This window comes from Bubalus kerabau, chromosome 18 (assembly GCF_029407905.1).
Source record: "Bubalus kerabau isolate K-KA32 ecotype Philippines breed swamp buffalo chromosome 18, PCC_UOA_SB_1v2, whole genome shotgun sequence".
NCBI lineage: Eukaryota > Metazoa > Chordata > Mammalia > Artiodactyla > Bovidae > Bubalus > Bubalus kerabau.
In genome coordinates, this window is record NC_073641.1 from 60,571,674 (window position 1) to 60,588,411 (window position 16,738).

The window sequence follows — 16,738 nt, forward strand, 5'->3', positions numbered from 1 at the left end:
ACTGTAGCCCACCAGGCTCCTCTGTCCATGGGGATTCTCCAGGCAAGAATACTGGAGTGCATTGCCATGCCCTCCTCCAAGGTATCTTCCCGACCCAGGGATCAAACAGTGTCTCTTATATCTCTTGCATTGGCAGGTGGATTCTTTACCGTCAGAGCCACCAAGTCTCACTCCCAGCCCAGCAGCAAAGGCTGAGTGGGGAACAGAGAGCCCCACCCTTGTCAGCTTGTCCTGGGAACCCCCCTTCCCCCCGTTGACCAAGGTGGTGCTCAGTTCAGTTCAGTTCAGTCACTCAGTCGTGTCCAACTCCTTGCGACCCCACAAAACGCAGCACGCCAGGCCCCCCTGTCCATCATCACTCCCGGAGTTTACCCAAACTCATGTCCATTGAGTCAGTGATGCCATCCAACCATCTCATCCTCTGTCGTCCCCTTCTCCTCCTGCCCCCAGTCCCCCCCAGCATCAGAGTCCTTTCCAATGAGTCAGCTCTTCGCATGAGGTGGCCAAAGTACTGGAGTTTCAGCTTCAGTATCAGTCCTTCCAAAGAACACCCAGGATTGATCTCCTTTAGAATGGACTGGTTGGATCTCCTTGCAGTCCAAGGGACTCTCAAGAGTCTTCTCCAACACCACAGTTCAAAAGCATCAATTCTTCAGTGCTCAGCTTTCTTCACAGTCCAACTCTCACATCCATACATGACCACAGTAAAAAAGGTAGTGTTAGGGAAGGCCAAATAGGAAGCTAGGACCTTCATTCTTGAAGGGCAGTAACAAGACCCCCTACACCTGTTATCAGTGGGGATTCTGTGTGGAGACCATACATCTGCTCCCCCTCCCACCAAAGCATCACAAGCTCTCCCCTCTCCACCCAGGGATGGTGTCAGAGGAGGCCTAGTGCAGGGTCAGGTCTTGACTCTTCCCCGTAGTATCCAGGGAGGGCTCGTGGAACCCAGAACCCTGATCACTATTAATGAGCTGGCACCAGCCCCCTTCCCCTGCTGGAATGCTATCAGAGGAGGCCAGCTAAATCAGAAAGGTTCAGTGAGAGTCAGAGCCTCACAACATAATATCTTAAAATGCCTCCACTTCAAATGCAGCTCATTCATGAAGCCAACCAGAAAAATTTCAACTTGCATGAAAAATGATAAGGCATAGACACTATTCATGAGATGGCAGGGGTGTCAGAATTATCTGCCAGCAGGCCTGAAGCAGCCATGATAAAAATCCTTCAAGGAACAATTACAAATATGCTTGAAATAAATGAAAAGATCAAAAGTCTCAGCAAATAAATAGAATATATAAAGAAAAACCACATGAAATTTTAGAAGATAGAAATACAACAGCCAAAAAAAAAAAAATCAGTGTACAGGTTCAACAGCAGATTGGAGTAGAGAGAGGAGGGACTCAGTGTACTGGCCAAGAGAAAAATAGAAATTACCCAGATTGAACAACAAAGAGGAGATAGCTTGGGGTGGGGGTAAGAACACCACCTCAAAGACCTGTGGGACCAGGTCTTCCGTGGTGGTCCAGTGGTTAGGAGTCTGCCTTCCAATGCAGGGGACGTGGGTTCGAACCCTGGTCAGGGAACTGGGATCCCACTGCTGTGGGGCAGCTGAGCCCCCTGCACTACAAAACCCACCAGCCCTGGAGCCTATGTGCCACAACTAGAGAGAAGCATGTGCACCACGGCGAAAGATCCTGCAACCGAGACCCGAAGCAATGGAAAAAAAAGCACCCGTGGGACCCCCAAAAATGTTTATGTACTCACATCCCTCAAGTCTTTGAAGAAGACAGAAGGCATGGCTCTAAAAGTACTCGAAAAAAAATGAAAATGTGATGAAAGATATGAACCTACAGATTCAAGAATCTGAAGGAAGTCTCAGACAGAATAACCACAAATCCACACTAAGACACATCATGGTCAAACTTCTGAAAACTAAGAACAAAGAAAAACAATCTTGAAAGTGAGGGGGGAACATCTTATTTATTAGAGAAAAATTTGAATGTGAATTTGAATGACGATAGATTTCTCATCAGAAATGTGAAGGCCTGAAGGAAGGGGTGTATTTCTTAAGTGCTGCAAGGAAAGAACCGTCAGCCCAAAATTCCATATCCAGCGAAAATACCAGGAAAGAAAGGGTTCAGTTCAGTGGCTCAATGAAAGGGTAAATGCAGGCATTAGCAGATGAAGGAAAACTAAGAGAACATGTTGCCAACAGAGCTACAGTAAAAGAAGGGCTCAAGTTAGCTCTCTAAAGGATAAGGGAAGAAACCCTGGATATCAGGGAAAAAGAAAGAGCGATGGAAGGAGTCAAAACATGAGTTAAGTAGAATACATTTTAGTCTTTTTAATTATGTTTGATTGTTGAAGCAAAGTTGTGTGATGTGGCTTTAAATGTCTGTAGAGGAAATATTTAAAACAATTACAAACTGGAGAAGGTAATGAGACACAAAGAGAGGAAAGCCTCCTATATTTCACAGAAACTGGTAAAATGAGAACACAGGTAGGTGTGATGAGTCACACATACATAATAACAGTACTACAGAAATGGCTAATGTACTACAAAGAGGTATATTCAAAAATCAGTAGAGATAAATCAACATGGAATTCTAAAAGTGCTCAGGCAACCCACAGGAAGGCAGGCAAAAGAAAACACAAATGGAAACCAGAGAAAAGAAAAATAAGCCAAAAAATAAAAATGCAGGCATAAGCCTTACTTTTACCAATAATTACATTAAATGCAAGTAATCTAAGTACACTAAAAAAAGAGAAATGGGCAGTGGATTAAAACTATGATCCAATTATATGTCATCTGTAAGAAATCTACTCATGTACAATGATATAGGTATGTTAGCAGTTAAAGGATGGAAAAAGTTATACCATGCAAACTTTTAACTTAAAAAAAAGGCTTCGTTTGGCTCAGTGGTAAAGAATCTGCCCTCCAGCACAGGAGACACCGGTTTGATCCCTGGTCCAGGAAGATCCCACCTGCCGAGGAGCAACTTAAGCCTGTGTGCCGCAACTGTTGAGCCTGTGCTCTAGAGACCAGGAGTCCCAACGACTGAGTCCACGAGCTGCAGCTACTGAAGCCCTCGCACCCTCGAGCCTGTGTGCTGCAAGAGAAGCCACTTCAATGAGAAGCCCATACACCTCAACCAAAGTAGCCCTCACTCACTGCAACTAGAGAAAGCCCACAGCAAGCAGTGAAGACCCAGCACAGCCGAAAGTAAATAAATAAATGAAATAAAAAAAGCAGGAGTGAACTACATTAATATCAGATGAAGCAGATTATCAAAGAAAATTACTAGAGAGACTAGGATATGTTACCTAGTGATACAAGGGTTAACCTTGTAGGTTAAATCACACACACTCACACATAGAACAACCTATCAATCCCACAAAGTCTTTGTCTCTACAGATACGTCTCAAAAATGTACAGTTGAAAAGACTTTTCCTTCCAACGGTCTAAACCGGTCAAAGATTTTTGGATGTGACTTGCTATGATTTTTGGCATAATTTATTGCATGAAAATACTGGCAAATTTTTTTTTTCTAGAGCTAATGAAAAGGCTGGGATTTAAAAATTATATATAAATAGTAACAGGCAGAATTGTTCAGTTGCTCAGTCGTGTCCGATTCTTTGTGGCCCCATGGACTGCAGCACACCAGGTTTCCCTGTCCTTCACCACCTCCTGGAGCTTGCTCAAACTCATGTCCGTCGAGTCAGTGATGTCATCCAACCATCTCATCCTCTGTCACCCTGTTCTCCTCCTGCCTTCAATCTTTCCCAGTGTCAGGGTATTTTCCAATGAGTTGGCTCTTTGCATCAGGCAGAATAACACCTTGCTATTTGAGAAATCTAGGTAGTGATCACGACGGGCCACGCCTCCCTGGTGCGGTTTGCTAACTCACAGGCATGACTACTTCCTCCAGCAGGTGTCCGACTGGAAAACAGCAGAGTCCAGCCTCCCTTCTGTTGCTGTGGCGGCCCGTGGTGGCCACAGGACTCCCGCCAGGGCCTGACACCGAGCTGAGTGTCAGAACTGACCCTGCGTTTCCGTCCTCCGGAGCCCACAGAACGTTACTGGCCCCGGGAACCCAGGAGGAAGCACACACACCTCTGGGAGAGCCAGTTCCCCGTGCCCAAGTGTCATCTTCTCACACATCGTCTTAACTCCAGGATTTTAGCAAACAGATGCAAAGTAAAACCTTTTTAGTGTGCCAAGGAAGAAGTCACCATCGCAGGGGGAACGATTCAAAAAGGCAGCAGAAAGGAATCAAAGCAAGAGAGATGATAGAGATGATCAGGAAAGATGACTGATGTCAGGGGCAGGCAGAAGCCACCACTGGGGAGTCTTTGCAGACACGGATTCTTGGGCTTGCTCCTAACTCAGGTGCTTGAACCTAAGTGTTTCAAGTCCTTGTGCATGTGCTGAGTGACTACAGTCATGTCCGACTTTCTGTGACCCCGTGGACTTTGTAGCCCGCCAGGCTCCTCTGTCCATGGGATTCTCCAGTCAAGAATGCTGGAGTGGGTTGCCGTGCCCTCCTCCAGGGGATCTTCCTGACCCAGGGATCAAACCCGTGTCCCTTAAGTCTCCTGCATCTGCAGACGGTTTCTCTACCACTGGTGCCACCTGGGAAGCCCTTCAAGTTCTTAAATTCATCTGAATGTTAGTTTTGCTTTCTGTGGCCAGTATGTAACAGCTTTTTCCTTTGCTCGGATTCTGTGTTCATTAAGAACCAGGGGTGTCTTAGTTACTCTAACCAGGACAGGCACAGCTTCTCCGTAAACAGTCAGCTGATGTTCTGGGTTACAGGCAGGTCTCTTCTGAGTGTGGGCTGTGAACCACTCTGCAGGAGCCTCACCAGACACCCCTTTCTGGATGTGGCCTACAAGTGGGTTCCTAATCCAGAGTACTTTTCTCCCCACGCCCACTCCTGACTCAGCAGAGGCCTTCCCTTCAGGGTTTCCCTCATCCATCTCTTTTTGATTCAACAGTGACCAATTCAAAGAAAAGCTCTAACACAAACATCAGGCAAATATGTTTAATTTTTTAAAATAACTGATGGCAAAATAAAATATTTACATCACATCATACTGTGTAAACATGTAAGGTCTCTGTACAAAGAAATATACATGCAAAATAATGTAAAATTTTAACTGAAATAATAAAAAGAAACAATACACAAATAAAAGTTGTGAGGTTACGAATACACATCCAGTTTTGAATCCAATTTCTTTTAAAAAGTTTCTGTACAATTTTACAAGGAACAAACAAACGAAAATTCAACAAAAGAATAAATAAAAATACACTGGAAGCTGCAAAGCTTGAACTATGCCAGTTTATGGCTGAAGACCCAGGTGTCTGGCTGGCTTGGGAAGCGGGCTGGTCTTTTAAGTGTATTTCACACAACAAAGATAAAAAGACATCCAGAAAAATTCAAGCGTGCCCAGAAACCCAGCGTCTTTCGTTGAGGGCCGCCCACACTACAGTGCCACAGACATCAAAGCCAGCCTCAAGGCGGCTGGTGCCTAATTGGCTTTTATTTCTTACCAAAAGCTCAAAATCCAGCCAATTTTTGTACAGAAAGTTGAATGTCAAAAAGTCTAAAAAGTAGGAAATGTCCAGACTGATTTTGGGAAAAAAAAATAATACTTTGGCATTCTGAATAATAGAATAATAAAATTTAAAACATTACCCTATTATCCAGTTTTATATTCAGAGTATGAAATCACTTTTTACAGTCCTCAAAACTGACAAATTTCACCAAGAGTTGTCTCCTTGAACCGATGGCACAGGGCTACGAACCCCACCCCCCACCCCGCCCCCGACACACGCACAAAAACCATAAATCTCACTGTACGAATATGTGCTTTTTCTATATATTTATTACAGGTACAACAGAGGTCTTCATAAATAGTTGCATAAAATGTTAAAGCCACAACATTGCACATGATATGAAATAAAACCAAAAAAAAAACCAAACAAAAAAACAAACCCCAATGAGCGCATTTACAGTATTTTCATCTGACTGTATACTGCTCAACAATCTGATTGACGGCTTAGGGGGTGGGACGTGGGGGCCGGGGAGGGGATAGCAGGGCAGGACCCAACCTGACCTCCTCGCGGATGGGCAGACCCCTTGGACCCCTCCTAAAGGAAGCCCTGGGCGGTGGCTGGGAAGGCAGGGGTGAGGGGAAAGGACAGACCGAAGGCAGGACCAGTCTTATGTACAAGTAAGGCCTACATTTCATCAGAGCAAAACGATTCATTCTATTTTTATGCAAAAGTTTGAGGTTGAATGCACATTTCAGAAGCCCAGTCTGGCGTCCTGGCGAGAGGCACACAGACAGGGCAGCTGGAAAAAGCTCAGAGCCAGGGGGACCCCCGAGTTGGACGAGGCCGCCGCTGGGGGTAGGGTGGGGGGGTTCTTCCCCAGAGGTGTCCAGTATCTTGTTTTGTTCGTTAACACCAGTGGTTGAACATAGGCATTTGTTTCCTTGAATAAATCCTGGAAAATGTTTTCAATTTGCAAAATGCTATTCGTGTTCGTTTAAAAAAGTTTCTTTTTATTTTTAAATTTTTTTTTTTTTTTTGCAGAAACCTGAATAAAAGACTGTGACTCAGCAATGCTGTCTCCGCTCTTGCAGAGTGTTCCAGAAAGCCTCCACCCCCCCACACCCCGCAGGGCTTGTGGCCCGAGTGCCAGGCAGCTGCAGAGCACGGCTCGCTCGGGAATGCACGCGGTGCCACACGACGGGACGATCGGGCAGCGGACTGCTTACGCTGTCGTCGGTTTGTTGTTTTCTCTTCCAAAAAAAAAAAAAAGTCAGACTTAACGGCTGATTGGCAGGTGAAAGAGAATGAGAAAGGACTTCAAGACAGGTCAAACTCGAGGCAGAAGCCTGCTCTGTAAGAAGTTTTTCATGCTACGGATAGGTCGAACGTCGTTCTGGTGTTTGCGCCGCTCAATGAAGGAGGTCAGTCTGGACGTGTCGAGGACGCCCGCGCCTTTGCCGTGGCCGTGGCCCGCCTGCAGCCACCGCTCCTGGAGGGCCGACGCAGCCGAGGGGCGCTTGGCGGGGTCCTCGTGCAGTAGGAAGCACACGAAGTCCTTGGCCCTCTGGCTCACTCCTTGGAAGTAGTCCTCTGGGAAGCTGAAGTCCAGGCGGCAAATGTTGAGGCAGGTCTCTTCCACGCTGTCGTCCAGGAAGGGGGACACGCCGCTGAGAAGCACGTAGGCCAGCACGCCCACGCTCCACGTGTCTGAGGTCAGGGAGACCGGGTTCCCCAGGATGATCTCAGGGGCCGCGAACTCGGGGTTCCCCAGCAATGGGTGGATGTGGTAGGTCGTGTTGAGTTGGACGGCATCTCCGAAGTCAGCCAGCTTGATGGTCGGCTTGGCTGAGCTCTGATCCACGAGGATGTTCTCAGGCTGGGAGACAGGACAAAACAGCCGTCAGGGGACTCCCGCCACCCCACTCTTGGGCTGGAGCTCTCCAGGAATCTACAAGGTCGACTGTTCACGTGGGAAACAGACTCGTTCCGGTCTGGAACTTCCGAGGGCCGCCGCGGTACGAGCCTGGGATTCACTCTCCTCCCTGGCATCGCTGCAACACTGCACCTCCTGCCTCCGTCACCCCACCCCGGTCCTGCCCCAGGAAGTCTATGAACTACCTGCAGATCTCACGCTTGTCTACTATGTTCCGGTTTGTTTACATTACTGAAAAGCCAACTCTAGAGCAGAGATTAGACATCCGCATTCCCGTCTCCCACCCCCTGTGTCTCTCCCAGTCCCCGGGGGCTCCTGGCCCAGGTTCAGAGGAGGGCCCAGGAGCAGGCGTCATGTCCCACATGGATGCGCTGAGGTCGCCCGGCGTTCCCGTCCCTGGGGCCCCGCTCACCTTTAGGTCCAGATGCGCTATCCTGCAGTTGTGAAGGTATCGCACGGCTTCCAGAACCTCCCCCAGGTACGCCCGGATCTTCCCCTCCGTGAGGTTCCCCCACCGCACCACGCAGTCCAGGAGCCGTCCCTGGTCGGCCCTGCAGAGGGAGGGGTGTGCGGCCGCGTTATGGGGTCAGTTGGTCACTTTAGAGCGACCACGACGCACATGTCACCTCCACACCCCACTGTCAATGTCCACGCAACGCTTGGGGACCACACCTCTACCCGGAGGCAGCACAGGATCAACAGGGTGATGCCTTCTTAACCTAATCATGGAGGCGAGTGGGGAGCAAAGCACCCGGAACCCACAGAGGGAGCTGGTAGCAGAGACGGGCGCACCCAGGCCCCCCTGCACACCCCACCCCAGCAGACGGGTGCACCCAGGCCCCCCTGCTCACCCCACCCCAGCAGACGGGCGCACCCAGGCCCCTCTGCCCACCACACCCCAGTAGGCTGGACTCAGACCTGCTCCCTGGATCTGAGCACATGACCTGGGCGACTGCCTGGCACACAGTAAGCACTCTGCTGGGGAGGGAATAACGTGAGACTATCTCCCCAGCCTCAGTCTTGTCAACTGTAAAATGGGGGATGTGACGGCTAAATGAGAGAATATAAATAAAGTGGGCTTCACGTTGGACTCAGAGTCTGCCTACTGTGAAATTACTTTTAACTTTAAAGAACCCTTATACAGAGTTGCCCTGTGCCAGGGACTAAATGCTTTCTATCATTCGCTTAGTCCTCACGAAAGCTCTCTGGGAAGAGTGTTTTATTGTCCCTCTTTTATACAGATGAGGAAACTGAGGCACAGGGAAGGCATTAACTTCCCCGAAGTCACACAGCTCATAAAGGAGACTGGAACGGCAAGGAGGTGGTCTGGTTCCAGCCTCTCTGAACACCGGGCTGAGCTGTGTTGTCTCTTTGCAACACAGAAATTTACAGGAAGATCAGCCAACTAACATGATTGGCTGATCATGATTACATGTCTGGTAATGACATGTAATCAAAGGAACTTCGGTAGTAAGTGGCTTGTTATGAAAATAAATCCTATTAATAGTATGATGAGGCCCAACCATTTAGTTTTCCCGTGGAAAGAAATGACAGCTGAATGCACTGCAAATTTAAACCGGAATCAGGGTTTGCAGGAGATTCTGACAAGGAGCCTAGGCCTCTTTGTCTTCCCTGGGAGTAGCTGAGCAGAGGCTGTTAGGCATTAAGCTTCTACAGCCAGAAGGCATGTTCCCAGGTTTTGAGGGCCCACAGGGGCCAGGTCTCCACCCGGACACCACCTGAGCCCTGCAACAGCCCTTCAGGCAGCTGAGACTCGCCAGGAGCCGAGGCCACGGGCCCAGGTCCACTGACGCGCCCTCTGCCCAGGACGCGGTGTTGGGGGAGGCTGGGGAGGGCCGGCCTGCTCCCTCCACCATCTGAGAGGTTTGCGGGGCCAGCGAGGGGTCTGAACAGGCCCATGGTGACGTTCTAGTGGGAGCCTGGGGCGGGGAGACTCCTGGGGGGTTGGGGTGGGGAGCCGAGGCTGGACCTGGGCCCGGGGCCCAGGGCAGCGTGTCTGTGAGGAAACACGACCAACGGAAAATCAGGAGCAGGGCCCCGCGGGAGCCCTGCCAGCGAGGAGCAGGGCCCCGCCGGCCAGCTCTGAGACACTCGCTTCCCACAGCGCCTCGGGAACTAGGAGGCGGTGCAAGAGGTTTGCTTGGGCCAATGAAAGTGAAGCCATAAACCCAAGCGAGTATATGAAGTGTACTCCCTCTAAAAAGCAGTAACGGGAATCTAAGTAAAGCTCAGCGATGAGGTGTTTCAGAGAGACCAGAACATTCTAGGGGCCGGGCTCCCATCCTGGCTTTACGGACACTTTGGGCCAGTGATTCTGTGTCTCTGTGTCCTGTGGTGTTGTGGGATGTCGAGCAATGACAACAAGACGTCTGCGGACTTTGCTGAATAACCCCGGGGGCAGAGCTGCTCTTGGCCGAGGACGCCTGCTCCCAGGTCTTAAGTTCCACGCTCCTTATCTTTAAACGACTCACGTGTTTACCGAGAAAGCACACACGGCCGCTATGTGTCACAGGGACCCACCCCCTCCAGACGGCACTCTTCAGCGAGGCACACCTCACCCTCCCATCTAAGCACCCTCTGCAGGGCTGGACAAGCTCTGCAAGGGACTGGACAGGCCCCAGGCCTGAGCTGGGAGCCCGAAGCGGCGGACAGGAGCAGGTCTGAGTCAGCCCACTCCAGGTGCCCCCCAGCTTGGCTCGCCCAGCCTGGCAGACACACGGGATCAGGGCAGCCTAAGGTCATGAGCAGGGGTGTGGTCTGCAGAGGTCTGGCCTCGAGGGAAGCCGGTGGCATCACCAGGCTGGCTGAGACCCCGGGAGCCTGGGTCGGGGTGGGGGTGTTTGGATGCTAGGTGTGCGCCTCCTTATCAGCAGCTCATACAAAGACTATACTTCCCTCTAGTATCGGTGGAAAGCTCTACTTTCCACCATAGACTCTGATAGGAGACGTATTTTCAGAAGTTCTGTGAATTCTAAAATCCCAGTTCCTATCCTTCTGAGAGAATAAACAGCAAGACCGCTTGGTGTTGGAGCTGGGGGTTAGGAGGAGGGAAGGTGGGGGGTGGTCAGGGGGAGGGGGAGCTGGGGGCCAGGGGGAAGGGGGCTGTGGTCCAGAAGGGGGGTGCTGGGGTCCAGGAGGAGGGGCCTGGGGTCCAGGGGGAGCTAGGGTCCAGGGGAAGGGGGGGGCTGGTGTCCAGGAGGAGGTGGGTCAGGAGGGGGGGCTGGGGTCTATGGGGAGGGGGTCTGGGGTCCAGGGGGAAGGGGGCTGGGGTCCAGGGGAGAGGGAGCTGGGATCCAGGGGGAGGAGGGGCCTGGGGGCTAGGGGGAAGGGGGAGCTGGGGTCCAGGGGGAGGGGGGCTGGGGGCCAGGAGGAGGGGCCTGGGGGCCAGTGGGAGGGCAGCTGGGGTCAGGAGGGCGGGGGGCTGAGGTCCAGGGGGAGGGTGGGCAGAGCATGTACGCACATCTCCAGGACCAGCACGTAGCTGGTGGGGGTCTCGAAGGTGTCCAGGAGGCCCACCAGCAGCGGGTGCTGGAGGTTCTGCAGGATCCCAAGTTCGTGGGTGACCTGGTCACGCTTCATCAGCTTCTTGTTCACAAACTTAGTGGCCACGGCTCGTTTGGTGCCTTTCTGATCACATTTCTTTACGACAGAGAATCTGCCTCTGGAAAGCAGGTGGGAAGATCACGCTCAGAGTGCGCCGAGTGGGTCACGGAGAAAAGACCCCGTTAACCCAGGTGGACTGGACGCGCATGGCCTCCCCAGCTGCAGCCCTGCTCTCCCCTCCAGCAGAGGGGCTGCAGCCATAGGACGGCCTGAAGGGAGCTGCCTGCGTCTGCGACTCTGTGTCTCCCCGTCCTGGGGACAGACGCCTCCTGAGAAGGTGGCCATGTGTCTTCTCCACCCTCTGACCTCTGTCAGCAGGAACCTCATGACGGCCCAGGCAGCTTCCACTTCTGCTCTCATGGAGACCCTTCCGCACCGTGTGAAGAAGCGTGGGAAGGCCTAGTCAGGGTTCCTGTCCCCCCACGCCCCCTGCTCTGGCCAGCAGTGCCTCCTGCCATCACCAGGTCTGTCCTACAACTGCGTGTGGGGCAGCTAACCCGCTCGTGTCTAGTCTGTGGTCTCTGGGGCTGCACCCAATGAGCCACCCTGGAGAAGCCTCAGCTGCACCCTGGCGGGATCCAGGTAACAAGACCCTGGGCCCTCGAGTCTGATCTTGCTGCCCTTGTGGGATGAGATTCGGGGTGGGGAATGTGAGGGACAGATGTAACTGTGGCCGGGGACAGACTGGGGAGGGGCTCAGCCCGATGTGCCGATCAGTCGTCTGTCATGCCTTTCAGTCCTCTGTCGCCACACGGGGTGGTGGGCATGCTACTTGGGGCTTCTCCTCCCACAGACCGTGCCGTGCCATGCTTAGTCACTTCAGTCATGTCCGACCCACGGACTGTAGCCCACCAGGCTCTTCTGTCCATGGGATTCTCCAGGCAAGAATACTGGAGCAGGTTGCCATTTCCTTCTTCAAGGGATCTTCCCCACCCAGGGATTGAACCTGTATCTCTTACGTCTCCTGCATTGGCAGGCAGGTTCTGTACCACCAGCGCCATCCAGGAAGCCCCCTCCCAGGGACAGGTGGAGTCTCTTCTCCTCCCTTGAATCTGAGCTGGCAGGTGGCTGGCTCCATCCATAGACTATGGAGAGAGCGCTGCTGTTGGGCTCTGAGAGGCTGTAGCTCCTGCTTCTGGCTCCTGGGATGCTCTGCCATCACACCAGGAAGCCTGGGGTGGACGTCTATGTGCAGAGAGGCCACAGACACATGGGTGGCCGGGTGACCGAGCCCAGGAGGGACCAAGGGAGTAACTGCCTTGTCAGGGGCATGAAGTGATATGTTGCTGCTCTGAACAGCAGGGGTGAGCCTCGTGTGGCGACAGAGGACTGACGGGCATGACGGACGACTGACCGACACATCGGGCTGATCCACACAGGCTGGCGCACAGACCCCTGCAGCTGGCCACTCCAGGGATACACCCAGGAAAGGCCCCTGGGGTGCACCCCCGGCTGCTGGGAGGCTTCCCGGGAAGCTTTTAAAAAGGGACAAGCTGGGCGGTCATGCTTCCGACCCCCTCCTGTCACATGACATCCTGCCAGCCCAAGCCCTGGCTGCCATCTGCAGAGAAACACCCCTCTGGGTCAAAGCCCCCTCTTGGTTCGTGCTATAAATCTCCAGGCACCGCCGAGACCTGAAGGGCAGTTTCAGCCTCCCTCAATGGGATTCCACGAACTACGTCCCGTCAGAAAGAGTCTGAGCGACTCTCCCCAGGATTCCCCAGAGGACGGGGCGTAGCCAGTGCCGCCCTGGACGCAGAGCTGGAGCGACTCCATCACGTCACTGGACGGCTCATGGTAAGAAACCTTAACTCTTGCTGGGTGCCTGCACTGGACCTGTCCTCTTACTTTCTCAGAGTTTAATATTGAAAGGCAGTTAACGGTTACATTCCAGATGTAAAACGCCTAACTTCCAACTGCTGGCAGAACGTGCCAACTCTCTCTGTGCTCCTACGGCGCTCTGTCTCTCGTGCCACTGGCTTGGGAGGGCCCCAGGTGTGCTGCCATACCTGCCGAGCTCAGCCACCTCGCTGTAGAAGCAGTCAAAGTTGTCCTTCCAGGTCACCACGATGCCATCACTCCCTGGACCTGCAAGAGAGGAGCATCTCCCTGAGCCTGGTGAGCTGGACGCCTCTTGGGCGGAGACTGGAGCCCTGCGTTCAACGCGGCGACCGGAGGGGCTGCTAAGGGTCTGAACTGAGGCTGGAGGGTACGGAGACGGGTCAGAAGGATAAGGTCCACGCTGCGTGTGTGCTGGGACTTGGTTTGAGACAAAGACGGCTTTAAGTGATGGAAATAAACACACGATTGCTTTTCCATTATCTTTCCATTTGCATTTCTGTAAGCCTATTGCAATAAATAGTCTTCTGTCTCTCCAAACTCCCTTGTGCTAATGACTTATAAAAAAAAAATCACCTGTATAATCTCTATGACACCTTTTAAAAATCAGAACACCGCTTATTCTTAAGGTTTTTTTCCTTCCTTTCTTTCTTATGCTGTGACCTGAAAACACAACCCCTCCTTTCTCTGACTTTAGGTTAAATGTATGCGGTTAAGATACAGGGGATAAAAGTTCTAAGATCATTTTACGTACTGTCTACACACAGAGCACTCCTGGGCTCAATTCACCTTGGAGCTCTTCTATTTATTCTTAGTTTTTAAAAAATTTATTTAATTCTTTAATTTTCACTCCTGGAAGCAGCTGCCTATAGCTGGTGTGGCTGGAGGACCCAAGAGAAACCTCAGCAGCCCTGCATTGCACGGCGGCCTCCTGTGAAACGGCAGCTGGGAATTGGGCTGTATGGGGTTGCTCACTAAGCATCTACATACATGAAGTGCAACAAAAATTCTAAAAGACCTAAGATACGGGTTCTGCCTCCAGCAATTCAGACTTGAGCAGAGGAACGAGATCAGGCCTTTCTGGGAGTGTGTTAGTCCGATCAGGGTCGCCTTGTGCTCAGGGCTGGGAGGACATACCCTCTGGCAGGCCTGTAGGGTCTAGGATGCACACAGAGCCTGCACAGGGCTCACCCACACTCCCCTCTTTCCTTTCTTTTCATTCTGCATGAGACCAACTCAGAATAGGTCCTCTTAGAGTCAAAGCATCAACTGGACACTCGGACAGGGGAGAAGTTGGAGATGAGATTGAGTTATAAGAGCACAGAACACCTTGATCCCACCTGGAGGCTGGCATCAGAGGCTCACGAGCTCAGTGGCTGTGGACAGAAGCCTTTGCTGAGTGCCCCCCTGTCTGCGGTCACCCTCCCAGAGGCTGGCTGGCTCCTTGCAGCCCCAGGGTGACTTGTCATGCCTTTCAGGACACGTCAGCTGTGCAGGGGGGCTCGGGGTACAGCTCACCTAGAACCCTCAGGCTGGCTGAAGATGAGGCTGACCCCATGTCGTTCACCGCGATGCATGTGTAGATGCCGTCGTCCTCGGTGGTCACACCTACGATCTTCAGAGCGGCCTCTCCCAAGTCGCTGCAGCAGGGGAGGGCCCAGGGCGTTCACAAAGGCTTGCCCCCACCCCCACGCCAGCCCCTCAACCTCTCTCCTGTGGTGTCACAGGAAGCAAGGAGTTTCAGTGCTGATGGGCAATTTCAAGTGGGATTCCAACCCTAGCTGCCCACCCAGGGACATCACGTCCCCTCAAGGGAGGCATCCCAGGGCCGAGGTGAACCAGGGAATTGACTGTGGGGGTCCCGGTGGAACGAGGTCATGCTCACTGCCAGACACACGGACCCCGAGGGGGCCTCCCTCACCTGTAGGAGATGCTGTAGTGACCGTCGTTGTTCAAGGTGTTGTGTTCAGGGCCCTTCCAGGTGATGGAGGCCTTGGGGCGGCCACAAACCCGACATCGAAGAACAACGGTCTCACCTGCCTCACACGTGACCTCACTCAAGGGAATGACGAATTCTGGGGGAACTGTGTGAGAAAGGAGTCAGTGAGGCCAGATGCCTAGCCCTGGCCCGGGGCCCACCAACCTCCCCCAACAAACCTCTAGGCCTGAGATGTTGCCCAGGCCCAGAGCTCCACAGAAAACCTGGGTCCACAGGATAAACTCGAGTGTCCCCAAATGCTCCCCAGACCTATGCTCTGTAACACCAGAAGAAAAAGAACAGGACTCACCGTCATATATGTAGTTGGGATTGAGAAGCTGAAATGGAAAAATCACACGGTTATTAACCAGTTACATGAGCTATTTTGAGATATGTTGCTTTCATTCCAGGGTTGCAGTTATTTTTGAAAGATAAGAGGAAACACGATGTGGCTTGCCTTGGCATCAGTCAAAATCGACCACACTCCCACTGCCTTTGAATGCACTGGGAAGCTTCGTGTCACCCAAATGTAGTTTTTTCTTCCTACTCACAAACACCAAAAACTCAGAGATGCTCCCTCTTCCCATCCTATGGGCTGAGTTCTGTGGGTCCCTGGACCCCCTCCTTCTGTAGAACAGGCACAGCTCGGAGCTGGGGCCTCAAATTCCCCTCAGGAGAAGCTGCCTTGCTCTCCAGGCAAAACCCGCACAGATTTAAGGCGATCTGATTACAGGAGTCACGTGGGCTGGAGCACCCGCCGAGGGAATTCACTGCAGCTAGTGAACACTGGTCTGGGCCACAGCCGCCCTGTGCTCTGATCTGCTTCTGAGGATCCAGAATCTGTCTCCCTGGAGGCTCACGTGGTAAAGAATCTGCCTGCAATGTGGGAGACCGGGTTCCATCTCTGGGCTGGGGAGACTTCCCTGGAGGAGGAAGCAGCAACCCACTCCAGTATTTCTGCCTGGAGAATCCCATGGACAGAGGAGCCTGGTGGGCTACAGTCCATGCGGTCGCAGAGAGTCAGATGTGACTGAAGGACTCACACTTCACTGGGAACACAGCAGCGTTCTTCCTGTGCCAGGCATATGCCCACTGAGGTGCACACCCATGCACTTGGTTCCTCAGAACACCTAAGCGTACCTGTGCCACTCCATCCCCATGAGCCCCCTACAAAGCCCCTTGGGTCTGCTCACAGGGCAGAGGGAGGCGGGTCGCTGCTGGGCAAGGCTGGGCACCAGGTCCGTGCCTCCTCCCGGGCGGGGGCCAGCCCCTATCGCTCCTGAGGTGCACAGGCTCCTGGCGATGCCGTGCTCACCTTCACAGATACCTTGTTGCTCAGTCCTTCCCGAGACTTCCGGTAACCGTTCTCTAACTTGCCTTCCCGTTTGCCGTCTTTATCTTTTTTCTCAGATTTTTTCCTTAAGCGGAGTGCTGTGTGCCAAGATGTTGACTTCCTAGGGGGAGAAAGACGTGTTGTTAGTATTATGCCTTCCTGGCGTTCAGCAAATGACTCCTGGAACCATCAGGGAAGCTGAGAAGTGTCTTATACGGATATAGGACGACTGAGATTCCTTTAGCAGCAGTGATCTCTGCTAAAGAAAACTTTTCTGCGATGCTCACAGATTAAGAACAACAGCTTCGTAAATCAAGTTTTAAAGATTAAACTATAAAGATGTCTGTGATGGCTAATTTTATGCATCATCTTGAAGGGATCTAAATATTTGGTCAAACATTAATCCGGGTGTTTATGGATGAGATTAAAACTGTAATTGGTCGAGCAAAGTCATCTGCTCTCTGTAGT

The 16,738-nt window shown here is 52.2% G+C and overlaps 1 protein-coding gene across 4 annotated transcripts in view; it reads right to left on the bottom strand.

Moving 5' to 3' along the window:
• Positions 1-5,034: 5,034 nt before the first annotated feature.
• Positions 5,035-16,738, bottom strand: part of TRIO (trio Rho guanine nucleotide exchange factor) — a 363,130-nt gene continuing 351,426 nt past the window's right edge. For all 4 annotated transcript variants that reach the window (XM_055555138.1, XM_055555137.1, XM_055555139.1 and 1 more), the window contains 8 exons: positions 16,253-16,391; positions 15,248-15,275; positions 14,881-15,043; positions 14,478-14,599; positions 13,130-13,208; positions 10,978-11,178; positions 7,909-8,047; positions 5,035-7,439 (listed from right to left, as the gene is read on the bottom strand). In XM_055555138.1, coding sequence (XP_055411113.1) covers positions 6,891-7,439; positions 7,909-8,047; positions 10,978-11,178; positions 13,130-13,208; positions 14,478-14,599; positions 14,881-15,043; positions 15,248-15,275; positions 16,253-16,391 — 1,420 coding nt within the window. In that variant the 3' untranslated portion in view covers positions 5,035-6,890. The remainder of the gene's footprint in view (positions 7,440-7,908; positions 8,048-10,977; positions 11,179-13,129; positions 13,209-14,477; positions 14,600-14,880; positions 15,044-15,247; positions 15,276-16,252; positions 16,392-16,738) is intronic.